The sequence below is a fragment of the Phycodurus eques genome, chromosome 16 (assembly GCF_024500275.1).
Source record: "Phycodurus eques isolate BA_2022a chromosome 16, UOR_Pequ_1.1, whole genome shotgun sequence".
Lineage (NCBI taxonomy): Eukaryota > Metazoa > Chordata > Actinopteri > Syngnathiformes > Syngnathidae > Phycodurus > Phycodurus eques.
Window position 1 is genome coordinate 4,980,659 of NC_084540.1, and position 21,831 is coordinate 5,002,489.

Consider the following 21,831-nt stretch of genomic DNA (forward strand, 5'->3'; position numbering starts at 1 on the left):
TGCATCAGTACACGTGAAATATGAATTAAAATAGTCCACACATTCCTGAGTACCAGATGTTTTTCTGCCGAGAGGCCTGAAATCAGGTCATTCGAATTGCTCAACCAAATCTACATCACAAGTGAAGAGCTCCGCCTTCCCTTTACGCTCCCTGAGCCAGCGTGCTTTCAGTGGGTCTTTTACATGGAGACAACCAATCACAGGAAAGGGGGCGGTCTTAACCAAATATGGACAAAGCGGATACAAAACTGGGTCAAACAGAAGTAGCTGTCAGAGGGTCTTTTGTCCATGTTAAGAATCACTCTTTGGAGATCTACTGTATATTGCCAAAATACGGGACCTTTAAGTTCATTTCTGAGTCAAGGCAGGTCAGCGAATACTTTTGGCAATATAATGTATGATGAGGAAGAGAAATAGTTGTCACATGTTCTAAACAGCCAGTACTTGCCACAAATTCCTGCAGCTACTTCTGTGTTGCTCACGGCCTCTTGGCAGCCTCCCTGACAAATTTTCTTCTCGTCTTTTTATCAATTTTGGAGGGTGGCCAGTTCTTGAATAAGTCACCGTTGTGCCATACTTTTTCCAATTGATGATGACTGTGTTCGGTGTGTGCCATGGTATATTTATCTATTATCTATTGTAAATTCTTTGAATTCTTCTCCTGACTGATACCTTTGAACATAGAGATCCTGTTGATGCTATGGAAGCACAAATTTAACATGAGTTTGAATGTGCCTAGTTAATTGTGAACACAGCCACATCCGTAGTTATAAGATGATGTGCACACTTGTGCAAGTAAAGTGTTATTATAAGTTGTCAATTTTGTTGTACCGGTTATTGGTGGAAAGTGTTTTTCAATAATTTATCTTTGTATTATTTTTTTTACATCACAAAAACATACCATTTGAACAAGGGTGTGTAGACTTTTTATATCCACTGGATGTGTGTTTCTAGGGGGAATGGGATCTTCAATTGTATCTACCCAGTGAACTACTTAAAAAGAGCCTGGAGCACAAATGCTGTCCCTGTAGTTGGAATGTACCATTTTCCTTCGTCCTCTTTTCATGTGGCCTTTTTCAATGTTGTTGCACACGTGAGGCATGTATTCTTTTGCAAACAAATTATTGAGGGTTGTATGTACAAAATGTTTTCGACTTGTAACAAGTTACGTCTTTTGCCCATGACATATTGACAGGAGAGAGTGTTTTGGATAAACAGTATACTTGAACGAATGGGTTACCTTAATAGCCTTTGACTTGAGAGGTCAATCTTCAAACAATGGGACAGTGTTCACAACCTCTGCCAATACTAATCGAGTTAAGAATGAGCTGTCCGGGCAGAATGTCTGACCTGTATTATTTCCAGATTTTTGCAAGCGTGGCCAGCAGGCCTGTATTCTGTCATAAAGCAAAAATGCAAAATAGATACAATAGAACAGGTACTTTGAATCTCAAACTGAGGAAGACTGGTGCTAGTTAGAAAGAACGAGTGATTGCTGCTCTCATGTACGCAGCAGCTTGTGATGCAGTCAACTACTAGTACTGTGAGTGATGCTTGGCTTTTCAGTATGACAATAAGGCCCGGAGACAAAATATTATTCAACCATAATAACAAAATGAACCTTCATAATAACTCATTCATGGGAAGTGAGAGGAGACTAACATGCCATATCCACAAAAGGCACTGCCATCTGGTGTAGGTCAAATATGTGTGTGTGTGTGTGCACATCTTTCTCTCAAAATGTTTGTTTGTGCTATGTTTGTCCCCAACTGAGGTATACAGCTGGCATAAATGCCACTGTATGCTTGTTTTTAAATCGAAAACCTGTCTCTTCCCAGAATGTTGGCGCTATCAATTTCTTCTGTAACTATGAGGAGAGCAGGGGCAATTACCTGGTGGATGTGGATGGCAACCGCATGCTGGACATCTACACTCAGATCTCTTCCATTCCTATTGGTTAGTAACAAAAGACCCCAAAACAGTTTATCGATGCATAACCTGTAGGGTTGAGTATGGATGAAAGATTATTTGGTATGAAATGTTCTTATCACACTGATAGTGACCAAAATTATGACATACCAGTTATCAATTTATTCATGACACTGTAAAAGAAATGTAAACAAAATTAATTACAGATTTAATTCCAATCAAAAGTTTTGATGTGTCTGTCCTAGTCTTTATATGTGGGGGAAAATATGTGTGTGTTTCTCACATCTTCTTTTCTTTTGTCTTCTTCCTCAATTTGTCTTCTTCTGTCTTTCCTTAATTTTAGTCATGAAGCAAAGCTCTTGATTTACCGCCTCGATCTGCTTTCCCAGCCTCACCAAGCTGTGAGTTTTGGCCAAAAGAAAGAGATCACGGATATAAGTGGCCAAAATGAGTTTCCCCCGCAGGCCCTTAGGAATAAGATAAGAATTTCTGTCATCCGGGAGGGGCTTAGAGTCGCTGCTCCTCCGAGTACGAGAGGGACGACCCAGTCCCGGATAAGCGGAAGAAAATGGCTAGATGGGTGGTTGCAGTGTGGACCGAATGGGAGGAGACAAAAGACTGTGACTGTGTTCGGAATTACTCGCGATTTACTAGATACTACTGCTTTGTATAGTCAGTTCGTCGTTTTGTAGCGCTGCTCAAATGTGAAGTGAGCATAGGTTATCCACTATATAGTGCCCTCAATGTATCCCACAATGCATCTTCAAACAGTGAAAAACCAGTAGTCACAAGAAAAGCAATCTATCCCATGATTGCATTGCGCGATACAGAAATGCAATGCAATGCCTTTCTGTATTGTTTGCTTTTTGACACGAATTAAATAGGGGTTATGTGTAACCAAATTCCGCATTCGGTAAAACAGGTCAAACCACTTCCCTCTGGCTTGGGTAAATGCCGTAGCCCTTTGGCATGAGAGCAGAACAAAGCATCCGTAGGAACTTTAAACGTCTACAATGTCACAGAATGTCTTCAAGCTCTACCAAAGATGACTAAATACATACAGCATTCTACCTCAGCTGCGATCTTCAGTAGATATGCACAATCTACGAGGAATAGTCAAAAAGTCATGCGCCCAGTTCAGTTTAACCAAGTAATAATTTTTTTTTTTTCCTCAGGAATTTTCACGGTTTGTAATTTAAATACTTGTTTGAAGGTTTATTTTGAAAAGGCTTTGTTTGTACCTGTCCTCTTCCACTCAGCCATTGTGGAAATTATGTCATTGTTGGATGCCCGTCAGAAGCAAAGAGCTGAGGACCCCACCCAATTAATTGAGAGGCGCGATCGGCCCAGAGTCCATCCGAAAGCAGGTTTTTCATTCTTGATCCTGGACACCCAATTTTTGACTGCTTTAGACTATTAAAGCTTCCCCATACACATTGGTCAATCTTTTGAAAATGTTGTTGTTGTTGTTGTCGTGGTATTGGCTCCACTTTCAAAGCAAGAAATTCAGTCACAGCTCTCGGCCTCCGCTCTCGGCCTCTGACGGTTCCAAAATGGTTGACAGGAAGAGCAGAGGCTTAAACAAAACTTTTTAAAAGAAAACTTGAGAGAGAGTATTCAGACCCCGTTAGATTTTTAACTCTTTGTTATATTGCAGCCCTAAAATAATTGTTTTACTCATAAATGTACACACAGCACCCAAAATTGACGGAAACAAATTGAATTGTTGACATTTTTGCAGATTTATTAAAAAAGAAAAACTGAACTATCACACAGCCATTAGTATTCGGACCCCTTTGATCAGTGTTTAATAGAAGCACCCTTTTGAACTAATACAGCCATGAGTCTTTTTGGGAATGATGCAACAAGTTTTTCACATCTGGATTTGGGGATCCTCTGGCATTCCTCGTTGCAGATCCTCTCCAGTTCTGTCAGGTTGGATGGTGAACGTTGGTGGACAGCCATTTTCAGGTCTCTCCAGAGTTGAAGTCAGGGCTCTGGCTGGGCCATTCAAGAAAAGTCCTGGAGTTGTTCTGAAGCCACTCTTTTGTTATTTTACCTTTGTGCTTAGGGTCATTGTCTTGTTGGAAGGTGAACCTTTGGTCCAGTCTGAGGACCTGAGCACTCTGGAGAAGGTTATCGTCCAGGATATCCCTGTACTTGGCCGCATTCATCTTTCTTTCGATTGCAACCACCCGTCCTGTCCCTGCAGCTGAAAAGCACCCAGACAGCATGATGCACCACCATGCTTTACTGTTGGAACTGTATTGGAGAGGTGATGAGCAGTGCCTGGTTTTCTCCACACATGCCACTTAGAATTAAGGCCAACAATTTCTATCTTGGTATCATCAGACCACAGAATCTTATTTCTCACCATCTTGGAGTCCTTCAGATGTTTTTTAGCAAACTCCGTGCGGGCTTCTACGTCTTGTACTGAGGAGAGGCTTCCGTCGGGCCACTCTGCCTTAAAGCCCTGACTGGTGGAGGCCTGCAGTGATCGTTGACCTTTTAGAACTACGTCTCCCGACTGCATCTCTGGAGCTCAGACACCATGATCTTTGGGTTCTTCTTTACCTCTCTCACCAAGGCTCTTCTCCCCCGATTGCTCCGTTTGGCTGGACGGTCAGCTCTAGAAAGGGTTCTGGTCGTCCCAAACGTCTTCCATTTAAGGATTATGGAGGCCACTGTGCTCTTACGAACCTTAAGTGCAGCAGATTTTTTATTTTTTTTGTAACCTTTGCCAGATCTATGCCTCGCCACAATTATGTCTCTGAGTTCTTCAGGCAGTTCCTTTGACCTCATGATTGTCATTTGCTCTGACATACACTGTGAGCTGTAAGGTCTTATACAGACAGGTGTGTGGCTTTCCTTCTCAAGTCCAATCAGTATAATAAAACACAGCTGGAGTCCAATGAAGGTGAATACTTTCCGTACCCACTGTAAACTACAAACTGGAAAAATTTCAGGAAAACAATTTTATTAGTTGGTGAATTAAATTGGGCTAACTGACTGCCCCCGTACATTTTGCACATCTTTCTGTTTTCAACTGCAGACATGCTTCTAATCGTGTAGACTGTAGAGTAGTGGAGTATCTAGTCCAGGATATACCCCACCTATCGCCCCGAAGTCAGCTGGGATAGGCTCGAGCTAACCCGCAAGACCCATTAAGAATAAGCAGTTTAGAAAATGGACAGATCTATTGATAAGAAACCTAAGTTATGGTAATTTAATTCAGTACTGCATGCTGTATCTTAGTCTGTTAGATATTTTCAGTATTGATTTTCTATGCTCTGTTTTTATCCTTGTTATTTGAGGTCCACCACAAGTGAATGGTTTGTTGGTTGCAACATGTGCCATGTACAACCCCAATTCCAATGAAGTTGGAACGTTGTGTTAAAAAGAAATAAAAACAGAATACAATGATTTGCAAATCATGTTCAAACTATATTTAATTGAATAGACTACAAAGACAAGGTATTTAATGTTCAAACTGATAAACTTTATTGTTTTTAGCAAATAATCATTAACTTAGAATTTTATGGCTGCAACACATTCCAAAAAAGCTGCGACAGGGTCATGTTTACCACTGTGTTACATAACCTTTTCTTTTAACAACATTCAATAAACGTTTAGGAATTAAGGACAATAATTTTTGAAGCTTTGTAGTTGGAATTCTTTCCCATTCTTGATTGATGTACAGCTTCAGCTGTTCAACAGTCCGGGGTCTCCGTTGTCGTATTTAACGCTTCATAATGGGCCACACATTTTCAATGGGAGACAGGTCTGGACTGCAGACAGGCCAGTCTAGTACCTGCACTCTTTTACTACGAAGCCACGCTGTTGTAACACGTGCAGAATGTTGTTTGGCATTGTCTTGCTGAAATAAGCAGGGGCGTCCATGACAAAGACGTTGCTTGGATGGCAGCATATGTTTCTCCGAAACCTGTATGTACCTTTCAGCATTAATGGTGCCTTCATAGATGTGTAAGTTACCCATGCCATTGGCACTAATCAGAATCAGAATTATCTTTATTTGCCAAGTATGTCCAAAAAGCACACAAGGAATTTGTCTCCGGTAGTTGGAGCCGCTCTAGTACGACAACAGACAGTCAATTTACAGAACACTTTGGAGACAGAAAGACATTGACAAAAAAATAAATAAAAAAACAGTCACTGAGCAGTAAAGGGTTGCTAGTTATCTGGTAATGCCGGTACATTTTATTTTGTTTTGTTTTGGGGGTTTTTGACAATTGTGCAAAAAGATGCAGAGTCCTCTAGCACTTAGAGCTGTTCAAATGACTAATATTGCAATAGTCCGGTGCAATGACCAATGTGCAAAGGGCGCACATGTGTGAAACTGTCCTTTTCAAATCTGCAGTAGAAGGTATTCAAGTCGTTGGCTAGTGTGCTATTGTTCTCAGCTTGGGGGGATCGTCGCTTGTAATTAGTCAGCGATTGGAATGCATGCCAGACTGATTTAGAGTAATTTGCACTAAACTGTTTTTCCAACTTTGCTGCATAGTTCCTCTTTGCAATGTTAATTTCTTTAGTCAGCTCGTTTCTAGCTCGATTATACAGGGCCTTGCTTAGGTTTAGCAGTGAACCACGACTTGTTGTTGTTGAATGTGCGAAATGATTTTGTTGGTACACACACATCTTCACAGAAACTGATATAGGATGTAACAGTGTCCCTATATTCATCCAGGCTGCCAGCTGAATTTTCAAAGACACTCCAGTCTGTGCAGTCTAAACAGCTTTGAAGTTCCATCTTGCCTTCATTGGTCCACTTTTTCACTGTTTTCACTGTAGGCTTCGCGCATTTAAGTTCTTGCCTGTACGTCGGTATTAAGTGAATTAAGCAGTGATCAGACGAGCCCAGGGCTGCACGAGGTATAGCACGGTATGCGTTTTTTACCGTAGTGTAGCAGTGGTCTAAAGTATTATTTTCCCTGGTAGGACAGTCGATGTGCTGCTTGTATTTAGGGAGTTCGTGGTTGAGTTTAGCTTTGTTAAAGTCCCCGAGAATAATGAGGGGTGAGTCCGGGTGTTTTTTTTTCAATTTAGAAAGTATTATTAAAGTATTATTTTCCCTGGTAGGACAGTTGATGTGCTGCTTGTATTTAGGGAGTTCGTGGTTCAGTTTAGCTTTGTTAAAGTCCCCGAGAATAATGAGGGGTGAGTCCGGGTGTTTTTTTTCAATTTCGTTGACTTGTTCGGCGAGCGTTAGCAATGCGGTGTTCGTGTTAGCTTGAGGCGGAATGTAGACTCCAGCCAGTATGAATGATGCGAACTCACGTGGCGAGTAGAATGGTTTACAGATCAAGAACAGCGACTCCAAATGCAGGCTGCAGTGTGTGCTGAGCTCCTTGATGTCCGTACACCATCTTTCGTTGCTATAGAGGCATATCCCGCAGCCCTTTGTTTTCCCCGATGATTCCATGTCGCGGTCCGCTCGATGAATGTGGAAGCATGACGGCGCCATCGGGTACAGCGTCGCAAAGCCAGGTCTCCGTGAAGCACATGGCCGCGGAACGTCCGAAGTCTTTACTGGTCTTTAACAGAAGATGAAGCTTGTCCATTTTGTTGGGTAGGGAGCATACATTCACGAGGTGGATCGACGGGAACGCCAATCTGTGTCCTCTCTTGCGGAGTTTCACCTGAACGCCGGCTCGCTTCCCTCTGTGGCGCCGCTTCCGTCTCCATGCACCGAAAACCGCGGACGCCGCTCCGGTGAGTAACTCGGGGAAAAAACTGAGCGGATTTGCGAAAGTTGGTGACAGAAAGCCCGGAGTAGCCTCCTTGATGGTTAGCAAGTCCCCCCTTGTGTAAGTGATTCGTGTAAGGTCTCCAAAGACGGATGAAAAAAACAAAAACAATACGAGAGAGCGCGCTACCGAGGCGACCACACTGGTAGGCGCCATCTAACAGCCCCAGACCATCACAGATGCTGGCTTTTGAACTTTGCGTCCATAACAGTCCGGATGGTTCTTTTCCTCTTTGACCCGGAGGACACGACGTCCACAATTTCCAAAAACAATTTGAAATGTGGACACGTCGGACCACAGAACACTTTTCCACTTTGCATCAATCCATCTTAGATGAGCTCGGTCCAGAGAAAGCCGGCGGCGTTTCTGGGTGTTTTTGATCAATGGCTTTTGCTTTGCATAGTAGAGTTTCAAGTTGCACGTACGGATGTAGCGCAGAACTGTATTTACTGACATTGGTTTTCTGAATTGTTCCTGAGCCCATGTGGTTATATCCTTTCCACATTGATGTCGGTTTTTGATGCAGTGCCGCCTGAGGGATCGAAGGTCATGGGCATTCATTGTTGGTTTTCGGCCTTGCCGTTTACATGCAGTGAGTTCTCCAGATTCTCTGAACCTTTTGATGATATTATGGACTGTAGATGATGAAATCCCTAAATTCCTTGCAATTGTACGTTGAGGAACATTGTCCTTAAACTGTTGGACTATTTTCTCACGCACTTATTCACAAAGAGGTGAACCTTCGCCTCATCTTTGCTTGTGAATGACTGAGCAATTCAGGAAAGCTCCTTTTATACCCAATCATGGCACCCACCTGTTCCCAATTAGCCTGTTCACCTGTGGGATGTTCCAAACAGGTGGTTAATGAGTCTTTTTTGCCACCTGCCCCAGCTTTTTTGGAACGTGTTGCAGCCAAAAAATTCTAAGTTAATGATTATTTGCTAAAAACAATCAAATTTATCACTTTGAACATTAAATATCTTGTCTTTGTTGTGTATTCAATTATAGGTTGAAGAAGAAGAAGAATCATCTTTTATTGTTATGAACATGCATGCATGCACATGAAATTTAACCCATCACAGTGAACACATACACGTTAGTGGAACACACTGGAGCAGGGGGCAGCTGAAGTGCCCGGGGAGCATTTCGGGGTATCAGTGTCTTGCTCAAGGACACCACAGCCGTGAGTCCGGGGGATTTTGGCAGATGGACCAGTCGGGGTTTTGAACCTAGGTCCCCCACGCTGGCAGGCGAAACCATTGGGCCACGGCAACCATTGTAATTGGGGTTTTATAATGATTATCATATGGCTTACTTTTCATCAGTATCCTTTATCAAAAAATGAATTTCTTGTTTTTCTGGAGCTATTTCAACAGAGTGAAATTTAGAGAAAGCTGCTCCGGTTTGCATGCATTATTTTCTGCATGATCACTGTTATTTTGAAGTCATTAGTTTTAGGATCCAACGTTCAGGCAATCTCCCAAAAGGATTTTTTGTTCTTCCCAGGGCCTCGCACATTAATTAATTCAGTAGCTGAAAGGGTAACTACTTTGTCCATTGCTTTTCACAAGTTATACAACCAGCATGGATAAATCTAATTGACTACCCCAAATATTTCTGGACAAAATAACATACTGTACTTTCATCCCTGTATACTGTACCTATTGATATATGTGTGCTATTCACAACATCTGTGATGAATCTCTACACAGCATCACTTGATTGAAATGCCTTGCCTGCTGCTTGCTCAAATGAATGAGACAGGATGAGACACGTGAGGTCCACAATGGTCACTGTGAGCCACAAACTCGCTACTTAAATCGTGATGGCATTTCTAATTTTACAAAGAGATGACAAAAGCAGAACCGTTATATACATTACTGTGGGCTGTGTTTGTATGTGTGTTTGTCTCTTGGAGGCCTTGTTTTTGTGGTGTATGTTTGCATCATGAACTGGCTTATGGCTAAAAAAAAAACAAAAAAAAACCCAAAACATTTTAGATTTTAAACATACAAGCCAGTCTCATACTACCTGCTTCTTCTTAGGGGATGTCAACAAAATGAAGAAATGTCTGGAATACTATGGGATATAATGGGACATCTAAAAATAATCATCTCAACATGTCTTAGATACGAAAGCGTAATTAGAAGATGAATGTCAATGAGACAATTAACACCGTTTCATTGTTGTACTTGACTGCGCTCTGCTGGTTGGAAGTGGGAGAATACTTTATGTCATAAGATTCTCAATTCAGGGCTTTATTGTGTAATTACACAATAAGATCAGAACCTACATAAGCTTGAGTTCTTCGATTGACGGTTGCAAATATATGTGTATGATAGTGCTATGGAGTTCACCTAACTAAAGTAAAGCGAAGCAAATTTATTTATATTGCGCATTTCATACACAATGTAACTAACGTGTGCTTTACATGATTAAAATCATTTAAAAACAAAGAAAGAAACACCTTATAAACATTTAAAACAAAGATTACAAAAATGAAATAAAATAAAAATACAATTAAAACAGCATACAGTGCAATAAATATCATTTAAAAGTGCAAATGTTCTAAAAAGCATGGGAAAAAAGAAGAGTTTTTAACCTGGACTTAAACACGTTCACACTTGGGGCTGATGTCACTTCTGTTGGCAACTTATTCCGTTTATGTGCAGCATAACAACTAATTGCTGCTTCACCATGTTTGCTTTGGACTGTGCTCCACTATTTGACCTGAGTCTGTCAATCACAGAGCCCTCCTGGGTTTATATTCCATTAGCATTTCATTCATGTATTCAGGACTTAATCCGTTTAGTGATTTATAGACGAGTAGCAGAAATTTAAAATCTATTCTAAAGCTGACTGGAAGCCAGTGTAAATACTTTAGAATTGGAGTAATATGCTCTGATCTCTTTGTTCTGATCAGAACCCGAGCCGCAGCATTCTGAATGAAGCTGCAGCTGTTTCATGCTCTTTTTAGGGAGTGCAGTCAGAAGACCATTACAATAGTCAAGTCTACTTGAGATAAAAGCATGGATGAGCTTCTCCTGGTCTGCTTGACACATGCAAGCCTTCACTCTGGATATGTTCTTCAGATGGTACAAGGCAGTTTTAGTAATTGAATTTATATGACTGTTGAAAGTCAGGTCGGAATCTATCAGAATCCAAGGTTTAGGACATGGTCTTTGGTTTTTAAAGAAAGTGACTCCAGGTATTTACTAACAGGCTGGAAGGCCCAAGTGTTCATCAAAAACAAGGCAGAGGTTTTATTCCTAAATAGTATATTTATTATTGTTGTAAACTATCGGTCCATGATGCACAGTTTGAATACTGTGCTTAAATATTAGGAGGAAAAATATACAGGATATTGATTCAAAGATATTGCACATAAAAGTTAAAAATAAATAAATGTTTAAAAAGAAAGATTAAATGCACATGTGTTGTATTGTACCTGAAAGTTAAATGCAATTTAACTGTACTTAAAGATAAAAAAATGTACTATACAAAAAAATAAATAAACAAAAAAAGCTTTTGGACCAATCGAAAGACCTGTCTTGTGCTGCTGGCATTGGTGCATAGCATTCTGTGCAGCGTTGTTTGATGTGTTTTTGCAAAGAAATAGGGTTGCACACTGAAATCATCTGACAATTAATTTTGCAGTTTAATTCAGAAACAAAAATGGTTATTTTTGCATCTGGCCTTAACTTTGAATGTCGCCAGCACAGAAATGTAAGTAAGACCTTGTGTAATACAGTATGCGTTGGTGGCTTTTTTTTTTTTTTTTTTTAAACTGTCCTGTTCAGCTACATGTCCTTGCAGAATTGTATATCTGTATGCCTTTGTGCTGGAACAGTTTTGGTGTGCAACAGGGGAGTTTGAAATACTGCCTCTGCTCATTTAAAAAAAAAAAATATATATATATATTATTCTGATGTTTCTTGAAAATGCAGCTGGAAAGAAAAGGGCTTTAGGGGACAGACAGAGGGACACAGTGGACAAGGGACTAGGGGTGAAAACCGCAGCTGAACAATAGTGAGACAGTCTAGACATTTGAACACAAGTAACATTACAACAGTCATTTGTAGATTGGGGGGGGGGGGTTCTGGTTCTCTCTAACCAAGAGAACCAGAAAAGGGCAGGACAGGATGTGGGAAAATGAGCAAGGCAGTGCTACTGCCGAGTGGTGCGGTGGGATTCTTTTTTAGTGTCTAAACACCTGTGAGTTGATTTGTTAGTATTATCTGTGTTGTTATTAGTGTTCGCAGCACAAGTAATTCGTCTATAGTGTTTCTATCAAACTTATTAGTGAATGAACACCATATAACGTGCACGTTAGTCAACTGGTGTACGGAGTTGGTGAGCCGGCACATCGAGGAAGGGGGCGAGTCAGCAAGACCGTCTAGGAGGGGACCCAATCAGGGGGACGCCACCAACCACCCAGGACCCAGGGAGGTCCCGAGCCTGACCGAAGCACCCTGACCAGTCCCAAGGGAAGGGGCACGGCCACTGGACCACCGTCCCCCACACCCCTACAACACCCCACACCCCCACCACACCCTCCACCCACCGAGCCCCACCGTTGCCAACGCCCCCATCACTCCCAGAGAGCATGTGGGCACCAGCCACCAACAGGCCCCAATGCAGGAGCCATCAGCCACCCAAAAAAAAAAAAAAAAAAAAAACAGTCATAGCCCGCCAAAGCGAGCCCAAGTGGCGCCAAAAGAGGGGAGAGGAAGGCGGGGCCATAAAAGGGGGGTTAGACCCCCACCCCTCCGCGGCCCGACAACCGGAGGGGGCCGTGGGGGTGGGGCCACAGGCCCCAGGAGTCCAGCCAAGATAAATGTGAAAACCCATCACCTACCCTATTACTATGGTTACCAGGTCCCCAACTGGCAACCAGTCCCTGTACCGTGATTGTGTGTGGTGGGGTGTAGTGCATTAAAATTGGAGAAACTGGTAGGGGTGAGGTTAGACGGTCACACACAATAATGGGTGAGGTTAGACGGTCACACACAATAATGACCCGCCATCGTCACCCCTACAAACGACCATCTTCCCAAAGGATATGCAAGTGTATGTAGTGCATTAAACATCTGCGGGAGAGAAGCATGGCATGCCAGAGAACAGGCCGGAGTGCCGGGACACCTGGCTAAGTGTCCTCGCCAGCCCGACCCTGCCCCTTCCCCACAGATGGGTGTATGAAAGAAGGGGGGGCGAACAGACCGAAAACCAGCACAGATGTGTCAGCACCCGACCCGGCGCCCGCCCCACCATACCTGGTGCCAGTCCCCCAAGGGACCCTGAATGAGATATGAGTGTGCCCAATGTGCAGAGTATGTACAGTGTGAGTATTAAAAAATGTGCATAGTGTGTGAAATGAGAGGCGAGACTCCTGTGGGTCCGGGACGGGCTGACCGGTCGGCAGACCACAGGGAAGAGGGGGGAAGCCCGAAGCCGTTGGTGGCTTTCTAATCTACTGAGAAGCGGACAAGTGTGCATGCACCCTGCATGAATTTAAATGCATTGAGCTTATGACTGCATTAAATTTAGTGTCATCCTTGCCCTCCTTCTGTCCTCCCTCAGGATACAACCACCCTGCTCTCCTCAAACTGATGTCCAACCCCAACAATCTGGTTGGTCTACTTCTTAATCATGTCAGCTGCAATTATGTGTTACTTTACATTGTGTTGATCAACAACACATTTTATTGTGTTTCAGAGTACGATTGTGAACAGACCCGCCCTCGGAATCTTGCCGCCTGAGAATTTCGCTGACAAAATCACAGAAAGTCTTCTTTCAGTGAGTTACTTGCACACATAAATGCTCGTTTTGATGCAATTAAATATTTATTTTTCAGATAAGAATTGTAATTATTTTTCTTCCGCTTAATCAGGTGGCTCCAAGTGGATTGAGTCGTGTCCAGACAATGGCCTGTGGCTCTTGCTCCAATGAGAACGCATACAAGGCCATGTTTATCTGGTACAGGGTGAGGACACCACATAAACTGAAATCAGTCTGGCTAAAACTATGTGAAGAAAAAAACAACTTTAAACAAAATTAGAATTTTTTTTCCTGTTGATTATGACTGTGATCATGATTATAATGCTCATTTAACAACTGCGGTAAAGAAAAAAAGAGGTAGATGTCTTAGGGCTGCCGCACACCCAGCGACGTGGCTAAACCCAACTGCAACTGTTTTCATGAGTGGCCGATCAGTCTGCCGCTGGTTTTGCCATGATTAAAAATTTGATTCGCCTGTGCACACCATCCCAACGTCCCAGATTACAGCCAATTAAAATTAACTATAGATATTATTCGTTATATCATTATATATAAATGAACAACCCCAATGAAGTTGGGTCGTTGTGTTAAACATAAATAAAAACAGAATACAATGATTTGCAAATCATCTTCAACCTATATTTAATTGAATACACTACAAAGACAAGATTTTTCATGTTCAAGCTGATAAACCTGTTTTGAGCAAATAATCATTAACTTAGAATTTTATGGCTGCAACACGTTCCAAAAAAGATGGGACAGGTGGCAAAAAAGACTGAGAAAGTTGAGGAATGCTCATCAAACACCTGTTTGGAACATCCCACAGGTGAACAGGCTAATTGGGAACAGGTGGGTGCCATTATTGGGTATAAAAGGAGCTTCCCTGAATTGCTCATAATGTGTCACACATTTTCAATGGGAGACAGGTCTGGACTGCAGGCAGGCCAGTTTAGTGCCCGCACTCTTTTACTACAAAGACACTTTGTTGTAACACGTGCAGAATGTGATTTGGCATTGTCTTGCTGAAATAAGCAGGGTCGTCCATGAAAAAGCCGTTGCTTGGATGGCAGCATATGTTTCTCCAAAACCTGTATGTACCTTTCAGCATTAATGGTGCCTTCACAAATGTGTAAGTTACCCATGCCGTTGGCACTAACACAACTCCATACCATCACAGATGCTGGCTTTTGAACTTTGCATCCATAACAGTCCGGATGGTTCTTTTCCTCTTTGGCCCGGAGTGTATTCAATTTAGTAGGTCGAACATGATTTGCAAATCATTTTATTCCGTTTTTATTTATGTTTAACACAACGTCATTGGAATTGGGGTTGTATATTATATATATATATATATATATATATATATATATATATATATATATATATATATATATATATATATATATATATATACACACACTGGTTAGAGCGTCAGCTTCACAGTTCTGAGGACCGGGGTTCAATCCCCAGCCCTGCCTGTGTGGAGTTTGCATGTTCTCCCCGTGCCTGCGTGGGTTTTCTCCGGGCTCTCCGGTTTCCTCCCACATCCCAAAAACATGCATGGTAGGTTAATTGATGACTCTAAATTGCCCGTAGGTGTGAATGTGAGTGCAAATGGTTGTTTGTTTCTATGTGCCCTGCGATTGGCTGGCAACCAGTTCAGGGTGTACCCCGCCTCCTGCCCGATGATAGCTGGGATAGGCTCCAGCACGCCCATGACCCTAGTGAGGATAAGCGGCTCAGGAAATGGATGTATGGATGGATGTATACACACACACACACACACACACATATATCCACATACCCAGTCGCTCAATGTGCAAGGGTGAGTCGGCAAAAAATGTTTTTGTGATGAGCGGTCTGACCAGCAGGCCTTAAGCATAGCCAAAACAATGCATTTCATGATAAGAGTAATGATATACAATACTATAAATGGGAAAGCTTATATTGCTGCTACTACTACCGTAATACATAGACAAGCTTTGTTGGTTCAACCATACAGTATAAATGAGAACAGATAGAAAAGGATAAGGTGGAAGGGAGACATCACGGGCAATCCACCTTCATTCTAGGCCTGTGGCATTTTAACTAAGGGATGATTCAGGACAAGCAATCCAAAATCTTCAATGTAATCTCAAATCAAACGTTAATGCAATTGTATCTCATTGTGCTTGGTTCTTGGTGTAGAATAAAGAGCGAGGCCACAACTCACCATCTGATGAAGACGTCAACTCCTGCATGATAAACCAGGTGAATAAAACACTCTCCATTAGATTTCCTATTATATTCTGCATTGTTCTGGCTACAAATCTTGACATCTGTGTTGGTTTTGATCCTTTGATTTTCCTTGTGTTTCAGGGCCCAGGTTGTCCAGACTTAAGTATTTTATCTTTCATGGGTGGTTTCCATGGTAGGACTCTGGGTAAGTGTCAACTCTAAGCTACACAATGCTTCAAATACTGTGAATTTAAATATGACCTTTTTTCTTCTTATCTCCTGAAAGCAAAATGGTTTTAACTACTACTTTTTAATTATGCTAACAGTGGCAGATTTACAGTCATCACACCAAGGCATTGAATTGTAATTATGGTACTATTTTGATGGACACTTTTTTTACTGTCTTGTACAGGTTGCTTGGCTACGACACACTCCAAAGCAATACATAAGCTGGATGTGCCCACTTTTGATTGGCCGATGGCCCCATTCCCCAGACTGCAGTATCCATTGGAGGAGTTCAGCAGAGAGAATGCACAGGAGGAGGCTCGCTGTTTGGAGGAGGTAGGTGTTTGTTCTGATAATAATAATCATCATAATAAAAAATATATACACTTAGAACGCTATAAGTCTTACATCTTGGATGTGTCTTCAGGTGGAGGACCTGATCGTTAAGTGGCGACAGAAGGGTAAGCCTGTTGCAGGGATTGTAATTGAACCCATTCAAGCTGAGGGAGGAGATAATCACGCCTCCGCGGATTTCTTCAGGAGTCTCCGAAAAATTGCAGGCAAGGTAAAAGTAACAGCACTCAGGTTCGTCACAGAGCCTGTATCTTTGAAAGTAACACAGCAAAGTAGGTCGCTTACCACAATATCCACTATGTCAGTCTGAAATGGATCAGTTTGGGTGTCCAACGTTGAACGTGAACCGGTTCATAATTAAGTGAGAGGTCAAGAGTGTTGAATTATCCAGACCCTTAGTTTTTTTTGTATGTTTTACAAAATCAACATTTTGACAGGGCTGTTTGCTGCAGCAAGTTGGTCTTTTTGGGTACAACCAATGTTTCACTCTGGGGTAGTTCAGTGTTACAAATCCAGTGTGGGCTTACATTATAATTAGTCAATTTTGAGATTATACACGGTCCAGTGAGTGCCTTTCCTGTTTTATACTGCATCATTCGAGCTAACAAGCAATCTAACGAGAAGAGATTTGTTGCTGGCTATTGATGCAGAAAAGAAAGTAAAGAAGAATGTTATGTGGTGTCTGTGAATGAAGACCCAACTAGTTATGTTTGTAGTTATGATCAAATTCTTTTACATCGCAGTAGTTTCTTAATGATCTTGACCTCAAATTCACAAAAATATATTTTATCACACACATGGTCAATTTTATATGTATCAGTCTAGTAACCTTTTTCTTCATCCAGCATGGCTGTGCTTTCCATGTGGATGAGGTCCAAACTGGAGGAGGGTCCACAGGAAAGTTCTGGGCCCATGAGCACTGGGGCATGGACGACCCCGCTGACATTGTCTCCTTCAGCAAGAAGCTTCTGACTGGTGGCTTCTACTACAAGCTTGAATTACAGGCTGATAAGGTTGGACATTTTTTAACACTTACTGAAACAGAGACCAAAGTCTTTAGCTTATCATATTATATCTAAATCTGTAACATGTGTATTTATATTATTATATATAGTAGTTAGAGGCGCTCTAGTACGACAACAGACAGTCAATTGACACAGAATACTTTTGAGACATAAAGACATAAGAAACACAGTCACTGAGCAATAAATGCTACCAGTAATGTGGCAAATGCTGGTACAGTTTTGGTTTTGTTTGACAGTTGTGCAAAAAGATGCAGAGTCCTCTAGCAATTACGGCAGTTTGAAATGACTAATAGAACAATAGTCCGGTGCAATGACCACGGTGCAAAGGGCACAGAGACTTCAAGAAATTGATGCAGTTTAATGTGACTTTTATGGACAGAATTTCTAGGCGCAGCCGAGGCGTGGAGGGGGTCCGGTTTGGTGGCCTCAGTATTGATGATGTGGTTCTGTTGGCTTCATCAAGCCGTGACCTCCAACTCTCATTGGAGCAGTTCGCAGCCGAGTGTGAAGCGGCTGGGATGAGAATCAGCACCTCCAAATCTGAGACCATGGTCCTCAGTCGGAAAAGGGTGGCGTGCCCTCTCCAGGTCGGGGATGAGATCCTGCCGCAAGTGGAGGAGTTCAAGTATCTTGGGGTCTTGTTCACGAGTGAGGGAAGAATGGAACGGGAGATCGACAGGCGGATCGGTGCAGCGTCTGCAGTGATGCTGACTTTGTATCGATCCGTTGTGGTAAAGAGGAGCTAAGCCGAAAGGCGAAGCTCTCGATTTACCGTTCGATCTACGTTTCTACCCTCACCTATGGTCACGACCCACAGCTCGTGACCGAAAGAACGAGATCCCGGATACAAGCGGCCGAAATGAGTTTCCTCCGGAGGGTGGCCGGGCTCTCCCTTAGAGATAGGGTGCGAAGCTCGGTTATCCGGGAGGATCTCAGAGTAGAGCCGTTGCGCCTTCGCATCGAGAGGAGCCAGATGAGGTGGCTGGGGCATCCGATTCGGATGCCTCCCGGACGCCTCCCTGGTGAGGTGTTCCGGGCATGTCCCACCGGGAGGAAACCCCGGGGACGACCCAGGACACGCTGGAGAGACTACATCCTTCGGCTGGCCTGGGAACGCCTCAGGATCCCCCCGGAAGAGATGGATGAAGCGGCTGGGGAAATGGAAGTCTGGGCGTCCCCGCTGAACCTACTGCCCCCGCGACCCGACCTCGGATAAGCGGTAGAAGATGGATGGATGGATTTAATGTGACTAGTAGTGCGATAATCTGGGACACTGTCAATTGTGCAAATGGTGCAGATGCTACTCAAGCACATGAGTGGCCAGTATTGGTCAACAACAGATATGCAAATAGTGCGCAGTGGTGAGACTACTACAGTGAGTGCACGAGTCATATATAATTGGCCCGACAGAGAGGTGACAACAATCCAAAGACAAAATTGGAAGCATGTTACAATGCAATTGTAAGTTAACTGTTGAAGAAGCTGTAAATCCACTGGCAGATGGCTGGCGAGACGCTGAGCTGGAGCAGCTTGGAGGAGAGGAGTTCGGGGATGATTGTGTTGAAACGCAGAGTTGAAGTCCATGAACATGATCCTCACGTAGTCAGAGATGTGACATCCGTCGAGGTGTTCTAGGATGAAGTGCAGTCCCATGTGGACTGTGTCATCCGCAGAGCTGTTCTCTCAGTAGGCAAACTGCAGGGGTTCCAGCAAGGGACCTGTGACACTCTTGAGGTAGTCCAGCACGAGGCGTTCAAAGGACTTCATGACCACAGATGTCAGGGCGACAGGCCTTTAGTCATTCAGACCTGAGGTTGCAGGTTTCTTGGGGACTGGGATGATAGTGGAGCGTTTGAAACATGGTGTTATTTCACACAGTTCCAGAGAGCTATTTAAGATCTGTGTGAAGACTGGAACGAGCTGGTCCGCGCAGACTTTGAGACAGGATTGGGAGACAAGGGCTGGGCCTGCCGCTTTGTTGATGTTATGTTGTTTGAAGATGCATCTCACCTCCGGTTCGTGGATGGTCAACGCAGAAGTCAGAGGTTTGACGGTGGTCGGTGGTTCGGCTTGGTGGGTGTGGGGTGTGAAACTGTCCTTTTCAAATCTGCAGTAGAAGATGTTCAAGTCGTCGGCTAGTCTTTTATTGTTCTCAGCTTGGGGTGATGGTCGCTTGTAATTGGTTAGCGATTGCAATGCATACCAGACTGATTTAGACTTGTTAGCGGTAAACAGTTTTTCTATCTTTACTGCATAATTTCTCTTTGCGATGTTAATTTTTTTAGTCAGCTGGTTTCTAGCGCAATAATACAGGGCTCCATCCCCACTTCGATATGCATCATCTTTAGCCTGGCAAAGTTGCTTAAGTTTGGCAGTGAACCACGACTTGTTGTTACTTAACATGCAAAATGACTTTGTTGGAACACACATCTCTTCACAGAAACTGATATAGCATGTAACAGTGTCTGTATAATCATCCAAGCTGCCAGTTTTCAAAGAGACTCCAGTCTGTGCAACCGAAACAGTTTTGAAGTTCTATCCTTGCTTCGATGGTCCACTTCTTCACTGTTTTCACCGTAGGCTTCGCGCATTTAAGTTCTTGCCTGTATGTTGGTATTAAGTGAATTACGCAGTGATCCGACGAGCCCAGAGCTGCACGAGGTATAGTACGGTATGTTTTATTTAGCGTAGTATAGCAGTGGTCTAAAATGTTATTTTCCCTGGTAGGACAGTCGATGTGCTGCTTGTATTTAGGGAGTTCGCGGTTGAGTTTAGCTTTGTTAAAGTCCCCAAGAAGAATGAGGGGTGACTCTGGATGTTTTTTTTTTTCAATTTTGTTTACTTGTTCAGCGAGCGTTAGCAGTGCGGCATTCGTGTTAGCTTGAAGAAGAATGTAAAGTATGCAAGTATGAAAGATGCAAACTCACACGGCAAGTAGAATAACTTACAGTTCAAAAACAGCGACTCCAAGTCTGGGCTGAAAGTGTGTGCTGAGCTCCGTGACGTCAGTACACCAATTTCTGTTGATATAGAAGGATATCCCGCCACCTTTTGTTTTCCCCGATAACTCTGTGGCGCGGTCTGCCCAGTGTTGTTGGAAGCCAGAGTATTTGGAACCCAAATTTCATAGCGTGTCACATTTTTCATTTTATATGTTGTTTGCCTGTTTTCAGCCCTTCCGCATCTTTAACACATGGATGGGTGACCCTTCAAAGAACGTGTTACTGACTGAGGTCCTCAGTGTGATTCGCAGAGAAAACCTCCTGGTGGAGGTGAACCGTTCAGGAAAAGCCTTATTGAATGGCCTGCATGAATTACAGGTAATGCATTTGTATGTTAAAGTCTATATGATACTGAATGTAAAGTTACTTTCTGTAGCTTGCCTGGAGTGTTACTTATTTTGATGATTTTTAATGATATTTTTTACTCCAAGCAATTTTATTCTTACTTATATTGGATGCACTGACCAGTTGAAAGACCCCAAATCATGTTTTACACGATGACAATGTAGCTGTCTAATCTATATTTATGTTTGAACTTCTCAAAACAGGACTATGCTTATTTTCAATGCATTGTCTAGAAAATAAGACATAGACAATTGTTACTAGCTCTTGCTTGGTGAGAATTTGACCTAAATGCCGCTGCTCCTCAGGCTCAGTACCCTGGCATCCTGAGTCGAGCTCGAGGACAAGGAACCTTCTGTGCCATTGATGTCTGCGATGATGAAACACGCAGCAACGTCCTTATGAAGGCCCGAAACAAGGGTATGTAACATGTCACTCTTCATTTAATTATTGCTTCTTGATTTTGCGTCATTCGTGAACATGATAGAGACAAATGGGTCAAATTAGCCAACCAAAGCTACCTCATCCTTATCTTTTCATTGCTCTGTGGTTGCGTGCATGGCACACGCACACACACACACAAAATGGAATCTATGGCAATGGAGTGGAAGGGTGTCTTACACAGAATCAGGGACGTGCACACGTAGACCCCTAGTGGTGCTCCGGCATTAGCCCTTTTGCCCTCGATGCGAAAAGTTCCCTTTTGCCCAGAGCCCATTTTTATTTCTTTATTCATCAATATTGGGGGGGAACAACAAAAACTCTCCGTCATCAATTCCCCCCATAAAGTGTTTTGATATCTGACGGGCATTTATTTGAGTCCATGAGAGACTTTTGTCCCTCACATATGCTCCCTCCCCTCCCCCCGTCCTTTTGGCTCTCATGCATGCAGTACATTAAGTGATGCCTCCTGCAACTAGGAAAGAATGTGTGCAATCCCTGACTGTTTGGTGCAAAATTAACCAAAATACTGCATAAAGGATTGTTGCAAAGCACCGCTGAAAACATTATATGTCTACTGGACCAATGTTTCCTAAACGCAACCAAAAACAAAACGTGTCAAACAACTATTCTGGCATCTACAGTGTGCTAGCATCACCCTTAGCCTATACACTATATACAAATTAGGCTGCGTGTGGCCCCTGAACTACAATGGGTTTGACACCCTTGCCGTCATTACAACACTTATTCCAA

At 42.8% G+C, this 21,831-nt stretch overlaps 1 protein-coding gene across 1 annotated transcript in view; it reads left to right on the forward strand.

Annotated features, from left to right (window-relative positions):
* Positions 1-21,831, forward strand: part of abat (4-aminobutyrate aminotransferase) — a 44,468-nt gene that overhangs the window by 18,666 nt on the left and 3,971 nt on the right. The window contains exons 5-15 of the mRNA XM_061699616.1: positions 1,839-1,956; positions 13,275-13,324; positions 13,410-13,490; positions 13,585-13,677; positions 15,660-15,722; positions 15,831-15,894; positions 16,102-16,250; positions 16,342-16,479; positions 17,114-17,281; positions 20,467-20,613; positions 20,946-21,057. Coding sequence (XP_061555600.1) covers positions 1,839-1,956; positions 13,275-13,324; positions 13,410-13,490; positions 13,585-13,677; positions 15,660-15,722; positions 15,831-15,894; positions 16,102-16,250; positions 16,342-16,479; positions 17,114-17,281; positions 20,467-20,613; positions 20,946-21,057 — 1,183 coding nt within the window. The remainder of the gene's footprint in view (positions 1-1,838; positions 1,957-13,274; positions 13,325-13,409; positions 13,491-13,584; positions 13,678-15,659; positions 15,723-15,830; positions 15,895-16,101; positions 16,251-16,341; positions 16,480-17,113; positions 17,282-20,466; positions 20,614-20,945; positions 21,058-21,831) is intronic.